The sequence below is a fragment of the Fringilla coelebs genome (assembly GCF_963513975.1).
Source record: "Fringilla coelebs genome assembly, chromosome: Z".
Lineage (NCBI taxonomy): Eukaryota > Metazoa > Chordata > Aves > Passeriformes > Fringillidae > Fringilla > Fringilla coelebs.
Window position 1 is genome coordinate 23,359,860 of NC_140031.1, and position 26,302 is coordinate 23,386,161.

General features: G+C 39.9%; 1 protein-coding gene across 1 annotated transcript in view; it reads right to left on the reverse strand.

Annotated features, from left to right (window-relative positions):
* Positions 1-18,363, reverse strand: part of SCAMP1 (secretory carrier membrane protein 1) — a 38,754-nt gene extending 20,391 nt beyond the window's left edge. The window contains exons 1-2 of the mRNA XM_084224606.1: positions 18,137-18,363; positions 5,687-5,764 (exon numbers count right to left, since the gene is read on the reverse strand). Of these exons, the coding sequence (XP_084080732.1) occupies positions 5,687-5,764; positions 18,137-18,193 (135 nt within the window). The 5' untranslated portion in view covers positions 18,194-18,363. The remainder of the gene's footprint in view (positions 1-5,686; positions 5,765-18,136) is intronic.
* Between the last annotated feature and the right edge of the window lie 7,939 nt (positions 18,364-26,302).

A 26,302-nucleotide genomic window follows, 5' to 3' on the forward strand; every position in this document is an offset into this window, starting at 1 on the left:
TTTCCTAAAGTGAAGAGTACTGAAGTTGTATCAGTGTACTCTCAAGATCTAGCATTTGCTCACAACCTAGGCTGCATCCAAAGAAGCTTAACCAGAAGTGGCTCGTGTCAGTGAAAGCAATTCTGTCCCTCCCCTCTCCTCTCGTGACACCCCAACTGGATTACGGCATCCAGCTCTGGGACCCTCAGTCTAAGAAGACTACGGACATGGTGAGTTCAGAGGAAGGATACCAAGATAGTCAGAGGATAGGCTAAGAGTTGGGTTTGTTCAGCCTGCAGAGGAAAAGGCTCTGGGAAGACCTTACAGAACTTTCCAGTACCTGAAAGACAGCTTAAGCTGGCTGCATCATAAGAGAAACCTAGAACAAAGAAGTCCCTGGGCTTCTGTACCTTCACAACCTGTGAACTCATTCTCCACATGTTCTCTTTCTGCGCCCTGCATATGCCTTTTGGTCCCATATGATTTTTGATGTGGGGCCTATTAGCTCTTTGTGGAATTCTTTATGTGTATCTGTTTTTATCTGGACAGACTGCAGCTTCAGTTGACAGCTGCAGCTTCTTAATCATTTAGCTTGCACCTTTATTAGAGGCTCCCTTCACAAAATTAGGTAAGAGTTAAAGAATAGTTCAACTTCCCAAAGTGAAAGTTTGTAGCCTAAGGTTTCAGCAATAGTCAGTTTAAAAACAATCAGAACATAGTTTAAAAAATTCATCTAACTAAACTTGTTTTCAACAGCTGACTGGAGATAGGTGTTCAAAAGACATTCTCTCTTGAATTGATTTCCTCATACGAGTGAAGTTTATTTATTTGGGACAGGTTAAAACTTCCAGAAGAAGTCAGGAGTGGATGAACAGTTTGATTTCCTACAGACTTCTGTGTTTTTCTGCTGTGCTTAGATACAAGATGGAACGATAGGGAGCTACCCAGGAATTCGCTGGACAAAAAAAAGTCCATTTAAATAGATCTCTTGAAACAACAAGAGAAAATCCAACTCCACTAATGATTTTATCCCAATTTTCTAATGCAGAAATTTGAAATTGGTTGCTATATGCAACCAATGTATAGGTACTGTCTGAGGTTGGAAGATGTAGCTGAGGGTGTGCATTCTATCACCATCTGTTAGAGGTGGGACAGTTATCTTCTGTTAATTGGGCAGTTTTTCTTTATCTCTTCCGCAATCAATCCTCCCTCCAGAGAGATATCTTTTTTAATGGGCCACTGAGTCTCACGGCATGACTGATAAAATTACATCATCCCACTGTGAGAAGATCTGACCAGGGGGAGGAGCCAAGCATTCCTACCTGGATATAATCTGATATTTGGAACACCACAGGCAGCCTTTTCCCACTGGATTCCCAGAGGAGCAGCTTTCTTCTCCACTGGACTCCCAGACAAAGACCAGGCCCATCTACACCACCATGGGACCTTCAGAGGAGAATTTCACCCTTCTACAGGATCATTGCTCCAACAGAACCACATCTGCCACCCAGGACTGCAGCCACCATTTAATGGGACAATACCCTGACCAACAGGGTGTCAGGTCATATTCTGACTCTGTCAGTGTTGTTTTGTATTACTGCAATTTTTAATTTTATTTTTATTTTCTTCCCCAATAAAGAACTGTTATTCCTACACCCATATCTTTACCTGAGAGCTCCTTAATTTCAAAATTATAATAACTCGGAGGGAGGAGTTTTACATTTTGCATTTTGGGGGACGCTCCTGCCTTCCTTAGCAGACATCTGTCTCTTCACACCAAGATAGGTATATATGGGTATATAAGCATATATGGGTGTATAGGCTTATCTATACACAAAGAGTGCTCCGAAAAAGTCAGAACATAGAAACAGGAAAAGATTAAAAGCTTTCTTTAACATAATTTAATTAAATGATGAAGCAGAAATAGTAATTGTATAATCTAATCTTCATTGCTGATCTTCAAAAACATGACAAAAGATACAATGCAATCTCCATGGTGACTATTGGAGCTGGAGACAAAACCACTGAAGATCAGCCAAGGATATTTAATATGACATTTACACCATTCCCTAATTTTTTTTTGTTTAGCAATCAAAAATAAGACAGATTTTGAAATCTGATAAACATAAAGGGAAAAAAAAACCCAAACAAAAGTGATTTCTCATGTTAGATAACAAGGCGGTGACATATGCAACCAAAAATTCCCATGCCTACCTGCTCTTCTCCATATGTCTTACAGGTTACCTTCCTACCACTGAAGGTAAAGGATGAAAAAAAGTCAAGGCACAAAAATACCAGAAGCCAGTAAACAAAATAAGGAATACTGAGAAAAAGTAGAATTCAGAGTTTTTTTCCTGTATCCAAAAAAGACTAGTAGGAAGCACCTCATTTGACAAAGGGAGCACACCTGAGATAATGCAACAAATACTAGTATTCTATTTGAAATCATTTTCTCACAGAATAATCATCCATTGAAATCCATCTGGATTTGAATTGGAGAAATATTTTTGCACTCTAGCATACTTCATTAACCTCCATTTGGAGAGAATGGGGAAAGAATCACAAACACCGGGCTGCAAGGAGACCTCAAGGACCATCTAGCCCAACCTTTCCTAGTAAAAGCACAGTCTAAACAATATGGCCTAGCACTCTGTCCAGCTCAATCTGAATGCTGCAGAATCCAACACTTCCCTGGGGAGATCAGTCGAGGTAAGTTGTTGATCAGGTTGCTCTCACTGTGAAACATTTTGCTCTTGCGTGCAATTGAATGTCTTCAGGAGTAACTTTTACTCATCACCTCTCATTTTTCACATATGACTTCTTGTAAAAGTGGAGTCTCCATCTTCTCTGTAGCCACCTTTTAGAGGCCAGAACATGGACTTAAGGTCTTCCCTAAGACTTCCTTTCCCAAAGCTGAACAAACACAGTCTTCTCAGTCATTCCTCATATGTCAGGCTTCCCAGGCCTTTGATGGTCTTTGTGGCCCTTCTCTGGAAACTCTCCAGCCTCTCCACATCTTTTATGTACAGCCAGGATCAAAACAGGATGCTTTGTTAATTCTAGAGTCTGCAAGATACCATCTTGGTAGAACCACTATAAATGTGGAAACTGACTCCCACCAAAACTACTTGGATGCTTTTGCTCTGAGCAGCACACAAAACAGAGTGATTCTATCCCTATCTGATGGGCATCAGACAGGGATACCAGAAGACACTTGGGTATTTCCCCAAGTCCAAAATTCACAGATCCTGCTTCTACCTGTTTATCCAGTCTATGAAGGCATCACTTCCAGGGTCTCTTCAATTACTCCTGTTGCACATATTTCTTCGTATACACACATAGTATACTCTTCTCTTGCATACAAAGCTGACAGGAAAACAGAGCTGAGCGCATGGAATTGTGAGTATATCTTCAGGTACCTAGGTACACTCCTTCAAATGCATATGATTACAGAATAAATACTCGTATGTTTAGCATTCACAAGATAGAGAGGAAGGGGAGTAACACATACAGGTTGATTATTACTGCACTCTGAATTTTTTCAGTCTTGCTCTTGTCAAGAAAACCTGTGGAAATTCTTTATCTCAGCAGAGAAGTGTTCATTCAGTGGATAACTTTCCTTAATCTGTAAACATGCCACAGATTTTTAACTGAATCACAGTGCATTGTAGATCTGACCATTGACTTGGATTTCTTTCATCGTCCCAGCTTTTTTGAGTAACATCTTTAATGAACAATTAGAATTTTTTTCCAAGCACAACTGACTGTTCAAAGCCAGATAAGCTTTGCCTTATGCTTCAATTCTCCTTTTCCCACAAAGCTGCATGTTAAAATAAGTACAGAACTAATAAAAAAAGTCAAAGTAGCTCAAGATTATATTTTTGTAAAACAAGATCTACTTTCTTCGTGACTTATGGTCAATACAAAGCAATTTTGAAAGTCTTCAAGCTTCATATAATGAAATCTAACATAATTCCTGATATTGGGACCAAGGAGAAAATAATTTTGGAGACTTACTGAACATTGTGGCTAGCTGTAAATATTCTACCTTAAACAGCTGATCCAAGGCATACCAAAAACCAAGCTTCCTCCACATAGAATTTTAAAACTGTATGAAACCTTACTGTTTCATTGCTCTGAGAGTCTGCTCTCTCTGCTCCCATTATTTCCCACAATCTTGCTCAAGTTATAACCAGTGACAGTTGCAATGGATCTACCTGGTTGTGAAAACTACACCCAGCTCTTAAGTAGGTCTTGCAGGAAACAGGTAACAGTACCCAAGGGCTGATCTGAGCAAGGCACCCACCTAACCATAGTTCTAATAAAGATTTGACTCAAGCCAAGTTTGGAAGAAGCTAACTTCTGTAATTGGTATGCAAATATTACCATAAATAATTTTCTTACTTCATAAACAGTGCACAGCCCAGGGCCCCTTGAACTCTCCCACACAGCAATGGGCTGCACAAAACGACCTCCCCCTGAGTAGCACACCTCAGCACTACTCCTGAAGCAAGAGAAATTCTTGCCACAACAGATTTTCAGTAATTGACACTAAACTCTGAAATCGTAGCTAAGCGATAGAAAGGACTGATTGTGCACATGTAGTCCTTTAGATGTGCATCACTGACAAAATCTGGGACTAAGTCTGGATCTACACATACCAAAACCCTTGCCTTCAGGAAGGAGTCCAGAATGCAATGGGAACTTTTCTGAGCCTCATGATTAAACAGGAAGGCCTTCTTGACAGGTTTTTCTGACCATGTCCTCTGGGCAGTAATCAAATGTACATCACCACTGAATCTTGTTAAACCACTTTACCACCACATTTGCATTTGCTACGCAACTTTGTTAAAATGCTGGTTTATATCAATTAACATAAGCTTCTTCTCTCTCACAAGTGAATTCCGTTGTTCCATCCATGGCATTGCAAATACTCAAATATGAACACTCCCTAACAGCACTACCAGATTTGTCATAAAAAATAAGACTGCATTTTAAAAATACGTATTTAAATGTTTATAAACTATATTGACAGACAATAACCAGCCACACATTTTAATAATCTTGCACAAGATCTTCACTATCAAAAGCAGCCACTGAAAAATGCAGTTACAGTATGAATTTACTATCCTATTTCTTGTATTCCTCCCCACAATGGAAAAGCACAAGGTATATTGAAACTATATAAATCAGAGACATAAACCAACTGTTTCTCTGACATAAATTTTTCCTTTCACTACTGCACCATTATACAAAGCCTGTGGACCGTTATTTAAACACAATATTTTCCTTATTCTGAACAGCATTTTCATAAAGTGAAAGAGAAAACAAAAGCAAAACGCTGGGGAAGTGTGCCACACTCAAAACCTCCAAAGCTAGTGAAATGCAGAAAACCACAAGGACAGACTATCAGAAGTCTGTAAAAACAGGAAAAATAATTTAGTAAAAACTATCAGAAATTAGAAAAACTGGAAAAAAACTCAGTTCTGTTTTGGTCCCCTTTCAGAGGGCCAGTCTTCCTTAAAAAGTCAAAGCTCTCTGAAATCAACCTTGCCAGTGCATCCTCCAAATATTTAATAGAACTATCTATTCTTACACATCTTCCACTATGTGTAGCCAGCCCATTCTACAACATCAGTCCCAATTCTTAAAATAAAACCTCACAAATGAAATACTAACAGCATAATTAAGAAATAAACATGCTTACTGTTCGTGAATCAGAGAACGGATTGTACTCATCAAGCCCTGGAGGAACGTTTCTTGTCACTTGTGTAACAGAAGGATCCTAGAAGAGGAAACAATTGTGTAAAATTGTTAACATGCATATAATCAAAAACGTGATAACCATATCATTGTATCATATAAAAGTCAGATTTTCTTTCAAACTAAAAAAGGTTTGCTTTCACTAAAAAAATGTGTAAACATCTACCTCTTTTATCTACAAACTAACATTATTTAATTCTTAGCTTTTTATAAACCTAGATTAACACAGCGTAACAGAAACCCCATCTGTCATATGTTTGATTTATAACGAAAAAAGGGATAAGGGGAAAAACCTCTATCCTATGTTGACCAGATATAGACTCCATGACTATACACTTGAAAAGCGCAAGAGAAGAAAAGAGCTTTCTGCAACCCTTGTACTTCCCTACCCAGAAGTATATCCAACCCCATCAAGAACAGAGAAAGCATTTCATAAAAATGAAGCTGAAGAAACAGGGTGCCATAACACCAAAAGTGCTTCTAATTCAGCTTCTACTTGAACTAGTAAAATTAAGGAAAAAAGTTTAATTTTCTCCTTCAATTAATTATACAGCAAAAAGACTGCTCAAGATTTAGCTTGAGACAACTATTTCAGAAATTAAACATTTCTCTGTGCTACTGACAGGGAGGCTTTGTTCTGCAGAAGAGCTCACTACAATGGACCACACCAACTCAGTTTGAAAAAACTGTACTTATTTCATGTGATGCCTGGTTCTATCAGATTGTTTCTGCACCTTAAAATTTTTGCATTTTCAGAATATAACAATGGATAAAAGGTAGGCTTTCCTGAAAATTAGTACATCCATTTTTTCAGTACTGTTAGTTACATATTTACATAAATGTACAAATGTACCATATTCTGTATGTACACCAAACATAAAAGGAGCTATATATATATACTTATATATGTAAGTATTTACTTATTTTATGACTATGATGTTTAGATATACAGATATATACAGATATTTTCTCATTTCCAACAGTCTAGTTCACCATTAGAAAAAAAATGGAGTTGATAAAGACTGAGAAGAAAATAAATATATAGTTATATATATTCACATTCATATTCCCTTTGAAGAGAGATACATTTAAAAACTTTACATGCAATGCAAAGGATAACAATAAGGGCTTCTACAGGTATGTTAAGCAGAAAAGGAAGGTTAAAGAAGTTCACCCCCAATAATGCAGCTGGTGACAATGGAAAACTGGTAACAATGAAGGAAGAGAAGGCTGAGGTACTCAACATTTTTGCCTCGGTCTTCACAGGCAGCCTCTCTTCCTACACCTGTGAAGTTGATGGATGACAGGAAGAGAACTGGAAGAACAAAGTACTACCCACTGTAGGAGAAGATCAGGTTCCTGATCACCTGAGGGACCGAAATTTACCTAAGTCTGTTGGACCTGACAAGATGCATCCCCGAGTCCTGAAGCAATTGCCTGATGTACGTGCCAAGCCACTCTCCATAACATTTGAAAAGTCATGGCACACAGAGCAAGTTCCCACGTGACTGGATAAGGGGAAACATGGTAGCCATTTTTAAGAAGGGCAGAAAGGAGAACCCTGGGAACTACTGACTTGTCAGCCTTGCATCTCTGCCTGGGAAGATGATGGAACAGAAGTCCCAGTAGCTGTGCTAAGGCACATGGAGGACAGGCACGTGATTGAGGACATCAGTGACAGGTGTCCCTCAAAGATCTCTATTGGAACCAGTGTTATTTAATATCTTCATTAATGCTGTGGACAGATTGAGTGCACTCTCAGCAAATCTGCAAATGACCCTAAGATGACCGGCGCAGTTGACACAGCTGAATGATGGCATGCCATCCGGAGAGACCTGGACAAACTCTTGAGAGGGCCCATGGGAATCTGATGAGGTTTAACAAGACCAAGTGCAAGGTGCTGCACCTGGCTCAGAGCAGCCCTGGTACCAGCACAGGCTGGGGATGCACAGATCACAGCAGCCCTGCCCAGAAGGGCTTGGGGGTGCTGCTGGCTGAGAGGCTGGACATGCCCCAGCCATGGGCACTCACAGCCCAGAGAGCCACACGTGTCCTGGGCTGCACCCAGAGCAGTGTGGGCAGCAGGGCAGGGAGGGGATTCTGCCCCTCTGCCCTGCTGAGACCCCACTGCAGTGCTGCATCAGCTCTGGGGTCCCAGCACAGCAAGGACATGGACCTGCTGGAGTCAGTACAAAGGAGGCTACAGAGACAATCAGAGGGAAGGAACATCTCTCCTATGAAGACCGGCTGAGAGATTTGGGGTTTTTCAGCCTGGAAAAGAGAAGGTTTCAGGGTGACCTAATTGTGGCCTTCCAGTACCTGAAGGGAACCTACAAGAAAGATGGAGAACAACTTTTTACAAGAGCATGTAGTGACAGGAATAGGGGCATGGATTCCAACGGTAAGAGAGTGGGTTTAGATTAGATATTGTGAAGGAATTCTTTACTGTGAGGATCGTGAAACACCAAAACAGGTTGCCCAAGGAAGTTGTGGATGCCCCATCCCCAGAAGTGCTCAAGGCCAGGCTGGATGGAGCTCTGGGCAACCTTGTCTAGTGGAAGGTGTCCCTGCCAATGGCTGGAGAGATGGAACTAGATGATCTTTAAGATCCCTTATCACCTAAGCTGTTCTATGATTCTATTACATAATTATTATTTTTTAAGTAAGTGACTTAAGTGAATTACTTTTTTAAAAAGTGACAATCTACAGTTAAGTAAATACTGAAATTATTAAACTAAATAAAATAAAAATCAAGTTTAAATGCAGACTCTGCTTTCTTAGAATTGGCATCTATTATGGCCTTAGCTTAGTCTTGTTAGCAGGAAATTTATCTGCAGATGCAGGCAGAGGACTTTCTTAATGGCTGCAGTCAACTTATTTACAGCTAGAAAAAAAACCCAGGCAGAACACCAATCACTTCTAAAATTTGAAGGAACAGAGCAAATGAGAACAAGTATGTTTATTCCAACAGCTATGCTCACAAAATTGTTCATATAAGGCAATTTTTGAAGTTTGCTACAAAAAAAAACTTAAAAAAAATCATTGCGTCAAAAATTAAAAAGTTATATGTTGTCTATTTTATACAAATTAATGTATACAAGCATACTTGAAACACCCTCTGGTCACAAACCACTTTTCATTAAAGCAAACATTTAGCTTCAAAACAGTATTCCAATGGTCACTGAAAAAGAATCATCCTTTCTAAAGATGCATACAAAACAATGTTAAAAGGAATTCAATACCAGCTTTCTTATATTTGACTCATCTTTAATTAGTTGTTTTAAAATAGCCTTGCTGGTGAGTCTCCCTCACAAGCCTGTGATAGTTACCATGCTAGACTCAAATACATTGTTACAACTAAAATATCATCAGGCCTTACATAAACTGGTAAACTAATTAATTGTTATTATGTTATTTGCTAAAATGCAATCACAAAATACTGAACAGATGAACCTCAAAAAAGAGGGAAAACATGGTGCCGTATGTTTCTTGTCAAAATTCAACCCGAAATTACTTGAAATGTTGAACAGAAAAGTACATAAGAATATGCAAATAATTAAATATAACATTTGAATTATACATTGGTTTACTAGACTCACCAGAAGATCAAAACAGATGAAGTTAAAACAAAGTTAATATAAATAAGACAATTTCAAAATTCAATATATAGAACAGCAGAAACTTGCATACAGCTGAAAACTTTTGTCTTATTGTGGTATGTCTACTGTAGCCAGCAGCAAAGCCCTGAAACTAGTTGTTCACTCACTGCTCTCGGCAGTGGGATATGGGAGAGAACCAAAAAGGAAAAAGCAAATACCACTTGTGGTTGTTAAGAAAACAGACAGTTTAAGGCTGGGAGAGGAGGGGGGAAGGTGGAGGCAAAGGAAAAAAAGGCAACAAAACCTCACAAGTCAAGCAAAGGCAATTGCTCACCAACTCCCACCAACATGGCCATTCAGCTTCTGAGCAATGGTTGCTCCCCCACTTACTACCACCACCACCAGCCTTGCTGCCAAGCACGATGTTATGAAGCATGCAAGATTCCTCTGGTCATCTGGGGTCAACAGTCCTGCCTGTGCCCCTTCCCAGCCTCCTGCCCGAGTCTGTTCCCTGAGAGGAATCAAGAGTGTGAAACAAAGGTGGTCTTGGTGCAGTGCAAGCACCGCACAGCAACGTGCAAACACATCAGTGCCTTCCCAGCACTGTTTTGGTCACAAATCTGAAGCACAGTACAATAGGGACTGCTATGAAAAAAATTAACTCCATCCTAGTCAGGCCTAGTACACTTATTCCAGTCTTTACACATTAACACCAATTAGCAGAGCATAAAACACTTTGTTCATGCTTTCAATGTGGTACCCTTTTCAAGAATGCTCTCATATAATTCCCTCCTCCACAGAAAAATGTTCGAGTATGGACATGTGCAACATGCGATTGCTAACCACCAGCCACACAGTGAAACAGCAGGTCTAATTACTATTACTTGAATAGCACTTAGGAATTTAGGTTGAATTAGCCACTTAAAAAGCATATTTCAACACTGAACTTGTGTTTGAAGAGTGCACAGAGTACTAACCAAATAACTGAACCAAAATGAGCCTGCACACTATAAAGTCAATTATTTGAACAACTACAATACCAGACTCATGAGACACCAACTGAACAGCAGCCATTTCCAAAAAGCATGAAACAGTAGTCAAGCCAAATTCAGAAGAGCAACCTATATTCAGAAATACAACATACAAACAAAAATCAGTATCTGATGAAAGAAAGCCTTTTTTTCTTCAAGTGTTTTCAAGAAGACCAGAGTAAAAAACTCCTCAGATCTCACTGTACATCTACTGTGACATTCCAACACTAACAATGAAAGAGAACATATGCTGAGACAACAGGGTGTACTAGAGCAACAGTCTTAGTGCTCAAAAATAAGTTCAACATTTAAATACGCACAGTGATTAGAGCAAGAAGCCCTTAATCAAAACTCCACTGCCATTTTGAATTAGCAACTGCTACACCTCTGCGAAATACTGCTATTGTTTGCTAAAGTAGCAGCAGCTCTAAAAAAAACCTGAATGACCCAAAAGACATTCAATAATAGCTCTGTTCAAGTAAAGCTTCATTAACCAGCAAAGGAAGAAAATTACAGTTGTATTGAAATACACAAATTGACATCCACCATTGTAAGTAGCACTGAAATTCTGTATTCACAAAACTTGAATTACACAGTCTAGACTGTTTGTGACACAGAAAGACTCAAGTAAACTAGCCATCACAGGAAAAGAGGAATGCCACAGCTGAAGGAGGCAAGTACCAGTCTGGAAATTCATATCTCTCCTATAACTCATTCACTGCTAGAACTTAGCTCTTCACAGTCAGGGTGCCCAGGTGTAGGTGCTTTTCTAATTGTTCTGAACACCTACAGTGCATCAAATGACTGATACCAACAGGAGCTACACTTCATATTTCAAAACACTACTTGCAATATTTCTGAAGAGATTAGACATTACATCCCACAAAACACAAAGAATTGTTTTGAATCATTTACCTTACACTCATTGCATCTCATTTTAAAAATGGAGCACATGCGAACTCATCTAAACATAGTGATGGAAATTGTGAAGCACTCATACTCACTGCTGCAGAATAAAAAAAACCCCACTGAATTTAGAAATTGTTCAGGGCTTGAATAATGAATGCAACCAATAATGATGTGCATGATGACATACTCAGAAGTGGACTTTAAACAAATGCCATCAAATTTCTATTTTGCATAACATGCATATTCTACTGGTTAAAAACAGTAAAAACTAATATTCCACAGGAATAAGTGAATTTAAGCTGTAATAATTTTCTGTATCTCATGTTTCACCCAGCCTTATCTCACCCAAATTCCTGCCAGTTCAAACCCAGAGCTTCTGATCTTTTTAACTATAAGTCATACAATCATAGAACAGAATTAAAAACAGACTATTTTTCATATCCAGCTATTGTAGCTATTGCTGCATTTAAGTCACACAGTCATTTCAGACAACATTTTCAAGATCTGAATTAGTTTAGGAGACTGAAGCTTTAAGAAAGTAGCACAACTTAATTTAGCCATTTTCCATCTCAATCTTTCTCCTTTTACCTGCTTCTTGCAATCTCTCTCCTGTACCATCAATCTTGAAAAGAAATATTAACACTTTTTTTTTAACCCTGACAAGATAGGTACAAGCAGCAAGCTATTTTTTATGCCAAGAATGGAAAAGTCATAAAAAACCCTCAACAAACAGTAACACAAACTGAGAAAACAAACACAGAAAAAACAATACATTTATATTTCATACTGGCAAGAGCACCTATAGAACTATTAAAAGCATCTTCTGTGCCAAGGTAACAAATTATGCTCATATCACTCAGACACAGAAAAAACTAGTTGAATACCGAGTTATCACAGAGGGTGTACAAACACAATTAAGTACAAACAAGGATGTTAAAAACAGAGCAGAATAATCCATTCTATGTGAGCTTTTACAGCTTTTTAAAAAACAGAATTTAAGGGAATAGACCTCTGTTGTCTAGGAGACCAAAACTAGTAATCAGCTACCAGTTTCACTAACACAGAGGACTCTACCAAATTAAAGACTGAAGAAGTAAATACATCTCTAACAATGGTTAGTATTACCCTTCACTGGATATGTGCCGAGAATTGTTCCACCACCAGTAAACGACTTCTATAAAATACGTAATATAGTAATAATCTGAAAAACAGCATCAGCTAAGCTTGTACTCTAAGGTGTGACTTTAAGTGAAGGGAATATAGTGAACTAGGAATCAGCCCATCCAAACTGTCACTCATATTGCTGAAAAAACTTACCACTTTGAGGGATACCTACTCTTCTACCAAAAGAGAGAAGCATTTTCTGCACAGAACATTTTTTCAGTTTAGTCCCAAGGACTAGCAAGGAAATAAAAGCAGTACCTTATTGCCATGGTCAGGAAATGGAATTTGTTAACACTAAACACTGATTTGGATAGAGATTATAACGCTTTTACGAAACATCAGCAATTGAAAACAATTTCAAATAAAAATCACTGAAGCTACACAGAACCAAAAAAACAGTTGGAAAGTAAGATTTTTGTAAGAACTCATCCTGAAGTTTTGTGGATTTTGATTCTGGGGGTGGGAAGAGGTTATAGTAACAGTAACAGTTGTACTTCCTGCTCTCTCTGAAGTACTCCCTAAGATAACACCACTGGGTCAGAAAATTGTTTATTTCTATTGCAAAATGCAATACAAAATGCCTGAAACTGTTGGTCTGACTTTTTTGATTTCGTGACCAAAGAGAAAATTGTCCATCACATTTTTCATAAACAGGTTCTGGAGTATTTCTCCATCCCCCAGGACTGCCAGATTAAGCCTCTGAAATTGCAATTCACACATGTTGAATAAACATGTGGTAAAAAATTCTGGACTTATAATAATAAAAATACTCGAGTAGCCACATAACAGTTTTTTCATAATTCCAAATTTTTCAAGTTTATCATATCAAATGCTGCCTTGTATATGTGACATTCATCACATGAAAGCAGAGCTGTGAAGGACTCTGAGCAGCTGAGCAAGGCAAGATCCCCACCTCTGAAACCTAGAAATTCAGAGGTTGACAAGGCCAAATTTGTCCTGAAGTTTGCACCAGCCTCATCTTCCAATGGAGTACTGGATGCCTAACAAAGTATCACCCCCATCTCACAGCTGCTCTCAAACCATCCTTTCCCAGCTCTGATACATGTATGCTCATTCCTCTGTTATGTTGAATCTTAGTTATACCATGCAATAATAACCCTCGGCAATATGGGCTAACAGTTCAGTGAAAATCTAGAGGGAAAAATGCAGCTATAAGATACTGAATAACTATTAAAACGCTTCACATTTTTAACAGATTACAGTGCACTTACAGCACTGGTGAAGTATACTCTTGGAAGCCAACTTCCACGTAGAACACCCAAAGGACAATCCACTACCATGATGTTCAACCCTAATTTATGCAAGATTTAGGGGTATTCATAATATTTGAAGACATGAAGGGAAAGCAGATAGTAGAAGTCAGAAAAAAATCCCTATATTTTATGCCCTATACTAACTTTAAGACAGACAACTTAAGTCAGTAGATTTTATAGGTAGATACAGGAATTAAAACTCACTTATGCATATAGGCATGTGACAAAACTGCTTCATTCTAAACAGGCACAAACATTTTATGTAATAAGGGTCCCAATTCTTAAACAAAAAAATCAGGACTTCTCTTTCTTCCTCTATGTTACTATCACTTTAGTTTCACCTCAGCAACTACAATATAAACTCTATAGATTCTGCTACCACAGAAGCTAACAGTCATTTGCACAACTGCTCTCAGTATCAAACCTCTGGGTTGTATTTCCCACCAAATCAGACAGGAGATTAATTTGTGCTCATGTGAGTCAAGATTAAGCGTAATATCCAATTTATAACTAGAATTACTTCTGTACTTAGCTCTAGTGATTCAAGTAATCCTGGGATCTCAGTGGGAGCAATTCAGTCAGTGCCTTTTCTGGGTATGGCAGAGTATCTCAGCCATCCAAACAAGAATGTCAGTCATGACAGAACTACGTAAGATCTTTCTTTTTGGAGCAAAACTCAAAGCTATCAACTCACAGTCTGGATCCCTAATCCCACTTAAAGAAACTATGCAAATACTTAACAATACATACATTTGAGGCCTGCTCTGATTGTGCCCTTCCACACTAAATTTGATGAAGAAAACAGAAAAATCTTCCTATCGCACAGTGATTTGGCATTTCCCTGAAGGTCACCACTCATTTGAACAGAAATGTATCTTAGTTTTCAGGCCTATCATAATTTCTATGGTGTCAAATACATGCATCTGCTCAGAGCTAAACACATCAGATGAACTGACCCCACAGAATTTATCACACAACTCAGTCTTAACAGTTCTCATTCTACAGCCGCTAAAAAAACAACTGTTTCATATGATAGGATAATTAACAGTCAGTTTTCAAACCTTTTGCTGTCTGTCAGCAAAGATCCAAGGGCCAATGAAATTCATAGCTCTACTTAAAAAGACTTCTCTGAGTAGGAGGACTGTTCACTTACCAAAAAAAAAAAAAAAAAATCAAACCAAGAACACAGAACCAACAATTTTTGTTGTAGATGAACGGCTGATTGTTTCAGAGTAAATGATACTTACAGCAAATTTTGAGACTGCTATTTCAGAACCTTTGTAACTGTATCACCTCCCAAGACAGAAGACTACAACTATCACCTATCCTATGACATTTAAAAAAAAAAAAAAGAACACAAGGAGACAGCTACATTAGAAATGTGCTTTTGTTTTGTCATACAAAATTTATTTCATGCTGCTTTACCCTATTTAAGACAGACTGTCAGGACCTTGAGGATTCCCAAACTCCTCTTAATGGGTCAGACCCCCACTCCTTATTCAGACCTTACCTGATCATCAGAGCACTGTTGGCTAATCATGTTTACTTTCACTGGACACGATCCTGACCCTGGCTTTCTAACCTGGGCTCAGATCTCTCACCTCTCTATAGATCTACCTAGCACTGAATGCAGGTACCATCACCACATCTGCTCTGCTCACCCTCTTTGGGCGCTGTCAGACTGCAGCATTTGTAAGTGAGAACTTTACAAACTCTGAATTCACACTCACAAGCTATAACTAGTGCTTCTTAGACAACAAAATTAATAGATTTCATTACTAACTCGCTTCCGATCATGATACCTGAGGTTATACCAACTGTGGACATCTTCATATTGCTGATATATCATATTATAAATGGATTCTCACATCTTCATTTGTATGGTACATGGATGCATTTTCTTCTTCACAACTTTAATGCTATCAAAAGCTTGTAAATGTTAGTCTGCCACTTATCTGTTTATTTCAGTACCCTCTGACTTTCAAAAAATCCCCATCTTTTGGATTTGTTGGTATAGCATTCACAATGCTATTCCCATTTATTTAGAGAAGAAAATTATAACTTCAAAAGCATATATGACTCTGGATCCAGTTCCAGTTTGTTGCTTTTTTTAAAGCAACAAAGAATAAAAAAAAATGCAAAGGTTAGGTAGCCACCTGTCTCAAAATCCACAGCACTTCATGATCAAGCCAGGTAAGCTAATTTCAGTTTTTCCAGCAGATAATTTACTTTAGACTTCCAAAAGTATTAACTACCCAAAATACTGAGCACTAGGTGTTTATGCTTTACCTTTATCTTTCCAGAGAACACTTTTATGGGATTCAACATCAAGCAAGAAGCTCTGCTCTAATCTTTTTATTAAAAGGCAAACAAACAGTTACAGGAAACCTCCCATGTAGATCACAGACAGCTAGTAAAGCCAAAATCTTTAAGAAAAAAAGGATCTCTCTTTAGATCTTGGCAACAACTATTCCACCTGATGCCTTCCCACCACCCCTTCTCTGCCATACTACTTGGTGATTTTACATTAGCACAGGAAGCAGCTTCAAAAGCAAGGAAAACAACTAAGCACATGATACATAAAACTGTCACGTAAAGACAAAAATATGAGTACATAAGTTTAGAAAATATGACTTAGGCTGTAAAGGTCCATCTGGAAATACTGGTTCTATGCATGAAGTATTTTAAAACACATAAACCTAAATACATACACGCATTAGTACCCACTAACTTCAAAGCTGTTCTGCCAACAAGATGGCCATCAAGCTTTAGCTATATATGAGGCCTTTTGCCCCTTCAAGTTAAATGTGCAGGTAAGTAAAGGCATGCAAGATAACTTTCATGGGCAGTAGAACGTGATGGAGGTTAGCAAAGACTGAAAGAAGAGAAAAAAGCCTCTGAAAAAGCACACAGCTTTCCTGAACCATCTTCTGCAAATGAAGAAGTCCAGAGAGCTTCAAGTTACAGAGAAGCTGTTATAGAGTCTCTTTATCACTACGCACTGCAGATGAGAAGCAGAGCATGGATTCTGCCCAACAGTTACAACAGAAGTCTTTCCCTACAAAGAAACTGGAATAACCTTTTGCACTTTAAGCAGTATCTTCAAAGTGGAACTATAATCCAGGTGCGTGCCTAGTTTAGGTCTCACAGCACACACAGGATCAGTTACACGGCCTGATGAGCACTGCAGAGGCAGCAATTTTGCATCTAATACCCCTTACTGCCCTGGATTTTGCTAGATGTTACTTGATTAACTATTACAAGAAGGATGGAAGTAGGAGGAAGAGTATCATGTATTTCTGTTGCTGAAGACACATTCTAGAACGACACCTTTTCAGTGTTTGGTGCCAAAAAGAACAGTGCTCACTGGCACTCTTACCAGCCCCAACTACTGCTGGCAGCAGACTCCACAACAGGACTTGTGTTCACCTGGAATATCATTGCACTGCATACAACAAGTGAAAACAGATCTTAGCCTAAGGAATTCTAGCCTAATGAATGCTATTGCCTATGTTTTATGACCATAAAAACTAAACTAATGATTCAGACCAACTCTAATGAACAAATGTTAGGAACATTATGCTTCCAGCATCTATGTGGACAGAAGCATGTTTGGCTTGAAACGTGACAGCTCAATTTTTAAAAACCTTAATTATTCCAGCTAACATTCTAAACTCGCTGCCATATATACTATCTGTGTGCTTTAAAGTGCCTGCAAAAGGTCCAGTAATATTATCAACGTAGGTAGCTTCAGAAGTTAGATGAACTGGATTTAAGCAACAAAGAAAAAAACAGGAGGGGAAGCATCCAGAGAGGTCAGCTCGTTTTGACAACTGAAGCCAGTGAGTGAAGAAAGCATTCACAGCTGTATGACAAGACAACAGTGCAAAACCTAAAAGCGTTATAGCACATTACAACAAACCAGTTTGAGATGCAGCACAGAATTAATGCCAGTCATTGGTACCCTGATTACTTCAGACAAAGGTAAGGGAACAACTAAGCTTAAAGGCAGTGGGAGAATGCTACAGAAGACGGCAAATTCTCTAATTCATTAACTATTTAGCTCAACCAGATGAAATTAAAAAAAAAAAGACAGTAGTAACATTACTCCTAGCACAAAGCTAGGGTCAAAATACAAAACCTCAAACTTTTCTCTTATTTTCCATCGAAATAACGCATCTGAAATACGACTTGTACTATTTTAGCTACAGAAGGAAACACGGAGGTCTGAAGTTGTGAAACGCTGCCTATCCTCCGCGCCCTGCCCCCACTCCGAGTCTCCGCTGCCCACTCAGGGCAGAGACCCCGGCCCGCAGCTGCCACAGGGCCCTTCCTTCCTTCTTCCCTTCCCCCTTTCCTTCCTTCCTTCCTTGCTTCCTCTAGCGGAAACCCCGAGGAAACCTCACGGCCCCCTCACCTTGAAGGGGTTGTTGAGGTCCGGGTCGGCGAAGGGGTTGCTGTCGAAGTCCGACATGGCGGGGGCAGGCGGGCGCTGCGGTCCCCGACCGGCGGCTCTGCCCCTGCGGCGGCGCCCCGACAGTGCCCGGCGCAGGTGTCCCCCCGCGGCTGTCACAGCCCTGTCACAGCCCCTGTCACAGCCCCACGGCCCGGGCCGAGCCCGCCCCGCCGCACCGAGCAGCCACGGACCGCCCAAAATGGCAGCCACGGAAGTGAAGTTACGGGTGGGATGGCCCTGGGAGGGAGAAAGGGATGAGGGCGGAGCGGCTGCTCCCGAGGCTGGCGGGAGCAGAGCTCATGCCTGAGCTGGGCGGGGGCGAGGCGGGGCTAGTGCCAGAAGAGCCGGTTCCAGCGCTGGCTGAGGGTTGGGCGTAAGCTGGTGGCTGGAGGGCCTGTGGTTACGGGCCGGCCTCGTGTTCGCAGCTGCTCCTCTGGGGCAATGGGGGCTGTGTCCCGCCTTCGGTATTAGCGCTGGCTGGGAGCCGGGGAGGGAGGAGGCGCGGGGCTCTCCGGAGGGCAGCCGGACCGGGGGGCGACAGGGGCGGCCTGGCCCGGTGTGTGCGCCGGTGTCCCGGCCCCCGCCCAGCCCGTGCGGCCTCCCCGACCCTCCGCTCCCGCAGCCGTCAGGGCGGGTCGGGACAGCCGCTCTGGTTTGGGGAGTGAAGTGGGCGCGCCCAGGCAGAAAGCCCTACCTGGTAAAACATGCATTTACTCTCTAGTTCCCGCCTCCTGTTGGCATGGTAAATAGCTGACCCAGCTTGGGGCTGCAGGTGACTTGTACAAAGGTTCTACAAGGACAGTAGGGAAGGTTCGGCTTTGAACCACTATCACAAAATCCCGCTCCCATGGGAGGAAGTATTAAAAAGGCCTCTTGGAAGTATTCAAGCATTTCCAACAGTTCAAAAGACTTTTTAAATATTTCCTCAGAAATGCTGTCAGTGCAGTTTAAAAAACCTGGTCCAAAAGATGCAAGTAAATGCAAAGGAGCACCTTTGGTTCAGAGAAATGTGACATTCAGTGCTACCAAAACAGTCTAAATTGATGCAGCACTTTCAAAACCAGCAAATCCTGAATTTCCTTACTTGCTTTCTAGAGAAATTATTTGAAGTCTCATTCAAATCCAAAAAACCAAAAAAGGTTTGAAGTGGGTCAGATGAAATGATTATGGCAGCAAACATGTTCTTTTTTGCTATTCAAATGTGTATTTTTTTCCCCCACATAATAATGTAGACAGTGAGGCACACAAATGTTAGCCCTTCTATGATTTTTAATAGCTCTACATGTATCATTACTCTGATCTTTGCGCTGACAGTCATTACATTCAGACCCTTCTGTCAACAGGTCAGGAAGAGTGCTATATGTAAATGAGAATTGATTTTGCATGGATCAGTAGAGAAGGCAATACTTGCTTCAGGGCCTGCTCTGATTTATGCAGAGGTTTCTCAGTTTTTGTGAAGTATACTGTCAGACAAAAAATGGTATGGAAATGGGACAAATCATAAAAGCATAACTTCTAAGCAAAACACTTTCAACTTCTTGGCTGCTATGAAGTGTAAAATACTTCTAAAAAATTTACAAGGCAAGTGTTGCACAATCAACAGAAGTTTATTACAGTACTATTTCCAATCATACATGTACCTCAGTTATGGTGACAGCGCATGAAGTCATGTTGTTTTCCAGTATTCACCCATGGCCATATATATCATGGCTCAATATATGTTGATAGTCCAAATGCTGTGTGCACTGACAACTGTGTATTTGCTTCTCTTTTAGCTAAACATGCATGCATGAAGTTTGGATGAGAAGAATGTATTTTCCTGTATGGTTGCTGGTGCTTCAAATCACACATTTGACATTGTGGCATTTCTCTGATAATAATTTGTGCACAGTTACAGAGAAGAATAATCTCTCCTCTTGTATGCCTTTCAAGGCAATTATGAAACTGCAGTGGGATGTTTTCTTAGGATAGAATAGCACATATTTTACAAAAATATCAGGCTGGCATCCAGTCAGCTAGCGGGGTTCTGCAGGGCTCTGTCCTCTTCAACCTACTCATTCACCTGAACACAGGATTCGAAGGAATACTGTTTGCTGGCAACGTTAAACTGGGAGGAGCTGTCGACTGTTGAGGGCAGAGAGGGCCTGCAGAGAGATCAAAACAAATTAGGGAGATGGACAATCACCAACCATGTACGTCCGTGTACGGACATCCATGTACAGACAGACTGGGGAATGAGAGGCTGGAGATCAGCACTGTGGAAAGAGAGCTGGGGGTCCTGGAGAGGGCAAGTTGAACGTGGTCAGCAGTGCCCTGGCAGCCAGGAGGGCCACCTGTGTCCTGGGGGGCATCAGGGACAGCATCACCAGCTGGGCAAGGGAGGGGATTGTCCTGCTCTGCTCTGAGCTGGGGCAGCCTCACCTCGAGTGCTGGGGGCAGTTCTGGGTGCCACAGTGTAAGGGAGACATGAAACTATTGGAGAGCATCCAAAGGGAGGGCAATGAAAATGGTTAAGGGTCTGGAGGGAAAGCTGTATGAGCAGAGGCTGAGGTCACTTGGTCTGTTCAGCCTGGAGAAGAAGAGACTGAGGGGAGACCTCATTAGAGTCTGCAACTTCCTCATGAGAGGAAGAGGTGGGGCAGACATGATCTCTTCTTTATTGTGACCAGTGACAGGACTCAAGGTAACAGCATGAAGCTGAGTCAGGGGCTGTTTAGGTTGGACATCAGGAAAAAGTTCTTCACCCCGGGAGTGGTTGGGCACTGGGACAGGCCCCCCAGGGAAGTGGTCACAGCCTAACAGAGTTCAGGTTTTTTCAGTCTAAAATGTTCAAGTGCTGAGTAGACCATCAAGTGGTCTGTCTTGATCAGTAGTCTGCTCCAATCAAATAGATCACAGTTTTACAGAGAATGGGCTTTCAAATCATAAAACCAAGCTGTTACAAAGACCTTAACTCTTTAACCTTAACTCTTATAAAGAGTGTTTCCTCTCATAAAGTGGAGCAATCTTTCCAGCATCAAATGCTAGCATGATGATTAGAAGAAAGCAGGGATGATGAGTGTCCATGTGCCACATCAGCACATGGCTAAAACTGCAGACATTGAGCAGAATTACTGGCATGGAAGACTGGATGACAGCTAGAAGCTCACATAGTGGAAACGAGGAGTAGAACTCTGTGGTGGTACAAGTAGAAGTTACAACTTCAGATTAGATCATGTGCAGATACCACTTGTGAAGTCTTGCGAAAGTTTAGGCAGAAGACACCTAGTCTGTTAGGTAAAACTTTAAGTGAGGAGTTATTCAATAGTAGCTCCTACTAATAAAAGAAGAGTGATTCAATAGTAGCTCTTCCAAACTGAATTATTTGAAGAAGCAAGATCATTTTTCTAGGCTTTGCAGCAAAGACATTTACTTTCAAAAATTTGGAAAGATTTTAACTTTAGGGGAAGGAACAGAAGTGTGTTAAACTGGCATTTCATTGTATTACTTGAAGATCATGAGCTCTGCATTATTTCCCAAAATCTTTTATATCAATTTAAAAGAAAAATGCATGGAAAAAAAAGGAGAAAAAATAGGAGAAATCATAGTAGCATGCAGAATTATATGTGCAGACTTTCATTTCACCTCTTGTTCTTATTATCAAGGGAGCCCTGATTCCACAAGATAATAACTTCAGTTTCACTGTGCCAATGACTTAATCAAAATCTTTTTGTTTCCAGCATACAGAATGTTGAGCTAATATAAGCCTGTTTTAATAATCTGAAGTTGTAGCATTAGTTGAAGCACTCCTTTTTCTGGGAGTGGGGCAGCTTTGCCAGTTCTACTGTTGGAAGTTACAGTAGCACTCTTTTCTGAGTAGAACCAGCTTAGCCAACTTAGAGGAGGCATACAGTGCATAACGAAGTCAAGCCCTTGGAGTCACCTAACAAGGACAACAGTGAATGCTCACAAGCTGATGAGCACCTTGCCCTTCTTATGAGAACACTGACTACTTCCTGAAGCTCTACACTTAGATTTTCCCAGTATGTTCCAGAGTTGTAGCAAGATATTTGGAATTCTTCTGTAAAGAGCTCACATCTTTGGGAGGAAAAGAAGGATTTCCAAGGCAATAGCTTTGTAGAAGGGAACAGGTAAGTGGTTCACAGCCAGACTGCAGTCATTTTGCCAAAAGCCAGCCTAGTACTGCCAAGTGATTGTGTGCTCATTGCTCTGCACCAGTCTTGCTGTGGCTGTTGCTGCCCTGTACACCACCCCAGACCCACACTGAGGTAAGAATGTATGAATGCAGACAGTGTTTGTCATGCCCCTCAGGAGGATCAGAACTGAACTTTATTTTACAGCAGAGAACTAACTTCTTGTATTTTTTTCTCAAAGTAAGTGATTTTACTGACGTCCAGGTGCTGTAATGGCATGCTGTGTATTAACAAACTCATGCCAGTCTTGGCTTCTGTAAAGAATCAGTTTTGCTGACTTAGAATGACATTGCTCAATGTCATGTTTTCAAAACTAAGGTATATGAAAAGTAAAAGCTGTGCTCAGTGGACCCATTAGATGCTGCTGCTCTTCTTATTGCCTTCAGTTCTATTGTGGTCTGTCTGTTCTGGGACAAAAAGTAAATCATCATCAAATCATCCTTCCCCTCTATTTTTTTCCCTGTGGAGCAGTTGCTTGTTTTCATGTAAGGAGTAAATCCCTTCTCCCATGAGAGGGATTGCCTGTATTTAAGGATTGTGCAGGCACATCATAACTGTCTTCATTCTTTCCCCTGACTGAACTTGTCTGCCTGTTCCCCATTCCACAGACAGTAAAGGTAAGAAAGAGTCTGGCAGTCACTGGCGCTGGCCAAAACATCAGGATGTAATCATGTAGCAAAAGTTACTCCTGCTGGAAGAACACCTAGTTATTTGTCTAGAACAGTAGCAATTTTCCCCTCCTTTCTCAAAAGTCATGACAGGCATGGATGCAGCCACACACTGCTACCTTTACGAGGATGGCTAATCTATCATGAAAGCCAGTGTGTGGGTGCACTGAATAGTAAGCTGCAGTCATGAGGGAAGATGTGACGAAGCAAACACATGCTGTTTGGGAGTGACGAGTGTATGGCTCCTCACTCCCAAACAGCATGCTTGGCTTTGGAATGAAGCCAAGCAGCACTGGCAGTCTGTTGGTTCCATTTACCAACTTGAGATTGGGAGGAAGAGCAGAAGCTAAGGAAAGTGATAAAGGAGCTGTTTCAGCCAGTAAGATCTCAGTCTCTCCTACCATTGTGTTTTCTCTTTCTGTATTATACTGCATATGCTTGTCTTCTGTAGTCCTTATCTTATACCTCCCCAGCCTCTCCTCACATCTGCACTACCCAATAAGAAGTACACAGGGATCCATCAGTGGGAGTTTCCTAGACAGTGGCATAACTTGCACTATGATCCCTTCCAGCAAAATGATCCTAGGAAATAACTTTTTAGTGTATCTCTCATCCTTTCAATTTTAAAACTTTGCTTTTGTAATTGAACATAAATAGTTGTGTGCTTTTCTTGGTTATTTTATGTTTAGCATTGCTTTTAATCAATTGTATTTTCTCATAATTACTTTCAATTTCACTTTAAATTTCAATTTCAATGAAAAATAATTCAAAACTGTAGTCCTCAAATGTCAGGAGATCTGAACAAATAAAAAAAAGGATGAAAGATGAAAAACAAAAAGTGTTTTGGTATCAATTCAATAATATACAGTTTTGTAGAACAAATCTAGGATTTTGTGTAAAATAGCTCAGAGTGTATTCGTCGCAACTGGATTCTCCTGATTCTGTTGCACAGGTGCAAGTAGTTTCTTCACACAAAGTACAAAAATTGCAAGTTTTTTGCTTGAGGTAGCCTGGTGTAATTCCATCTCTACAGATGTACGTTTCTTCTGAATGTGACCATTAGTGGACAAGAAGTTTCGCAGAGAGTCTCGATACAGCTGTGTCAGGCAGGAATCCGTGCCTCTGCTGCTGCAGTCACTACCCCATCAAAAGCAAAAGTAGCGTCTGCAGTGCTGAATGGTGTCCTGGATGTAGGCAGTGATTTAAGGACAGGTTTCTTTCTGGCCTGTAATGTAGAACTCTGATATAATACACAGAAGGCCAGTTTTTCCAATGAGTGCAGTCTACGAGGAGTCCCAGAGGGAAAGACGATGAACCATTGAATGGCTCCATACAAAGCAGTAGAGTACCAGGCTTCTCACCATCCAGAAACCTCCATTAATAGCTCTTGCTAACTGAGCAACAGTGTTGGAAATGTGCCCTCACATCGCAACTGACTCAGATTTCAGTATTCCAAGGCAACTTCATGCATGCCACGACAGCTTTAGACAAAAAGGAAAATTTAAGACAGTCACATATAGTTTGAAGCTAAGGCATGGATATAAAAAAATAAAATTATTAAATCTAAGGATCTATAAAGTTATTAAATATAAGGATCTACTGGTGAAATTCATCTTGCAGATTATCACACTGCTGGAAAGATAAAGTGTGGTGTAGTTATTCTGAAGGCTGTTGTAGCAGACATCAAGTGAAACTGACAAAAGGTTACATAAATAAACAATTTAAACATGAAATAGGAAAGATATAGTGTTGAAAGAAAATTAAGCAGATTTTGGTTCAGTGAAAGGAGTGATTTCCAAAACTTTTAACAAGCGGAAGGAGGAGAGATGACAATAAACCATAAGTTAAGTAACCAGATATCCCAGTTTGGGCAGAACTGTTTTTTAACAGCATACAGTATTTTTCTTGTTTTTCTTTGCTCAAACTTTATTCCTCAGAATTTTTTATAGGGCCATGACAGAACCGGAAGCAGTGTCCTATCACGTGTAATTTATATGGATAAACTTTAACATGATCTGAATGAATAGGTAAAGAAATCCAGAACTTCACAAAAATGCTTGACATAAGAGGTCATGGCACCAGCACTGAACTGTTGGTAAGCACGCTAAAGTGGATTCACTATTCCCTGTGAAATACCAGAGTACAAATGTGCAGTAAGCTCTAGCCCATAGCTGAAAATTCAAATCTCACAATAACCTAGAAAATGAAAATGGTAAATCATAATTTTAGTAAACAGATCTGAAGTGTTGGAGAGAAAACATGTAGGTCCATAATGAAAAAGACTGGCCAGTGACAAAGAGAATGTTTTGTCAAAGATGTTCTTGTTTCTGTCTTTCCATAAGGATGAATAGATGATAGATGATACTGTCAGCATTAATATGGATAAAGAGTTATGGCTTGAGAATATTCTTAGTAAAGATCTATTAAACTGGGTAGCCAAATTATTTCAAATATCGTAAGGTACCATTATTTCTGTGTGGTATAGCTGTAGTGCATGCAGAGTGCTCTGCTCCAGCTTGTGTTCTCATGGAATAAAAAACATTTAGAAGTACATGTGAATACTGTGAATCAATCCAAAGCAAGTTTTCCCCTAAGAAAATTCAATCTCTCTTATAGCAAATGACTTATGAATTAAGGAATTATGAATATGTAATAGAACACTGAAATATCTGTGAACTTCTCAAACCACTGAAAGTGCTGGAATACAGCCCATAACCAGGTATTAAAAATTGCTAAATAATTTTCTTTGTTAAGTGTCATGGCATTTTTAGCAGAAATTAAGGTTTGATTTTTTATCTACTAGGGTATTACTAATGTCTTAGATTATCATTATCTTGAAAGTACCAGTATCATTTAAATAGTCATAAGTGGCCAGGAAAAGATGGTATAATAAACTATTACTTTTATTCTCAAAACACATTTGCCTTGAAAGCCCCAAACTCTTTTCCCATTTTTTATGTTAACTTTTGGTAGGTGTGTCTGTTTTCATACTTAAGGTGCCACTTCTATTAAGCTTAATTTTAAAAAAAAGTCACCAGAAGCTATATGATCCGATTGGTGGAAAGAAACTTACTTTGAAACATGGTACCATCCTGTTAAACATCTCTTAGAAATAGTATACAAAAGTTTATTCTTGGACTCAAAGTTAATATTTTTTTATGTAAACGATGACTGTAACTCAAAATCACTTATTTTTTCATGCTGTTTTAACTTCCATAACTGTATATGGAAGAAAATCCGTATTTAAAATCAGTGAAAATATGAAT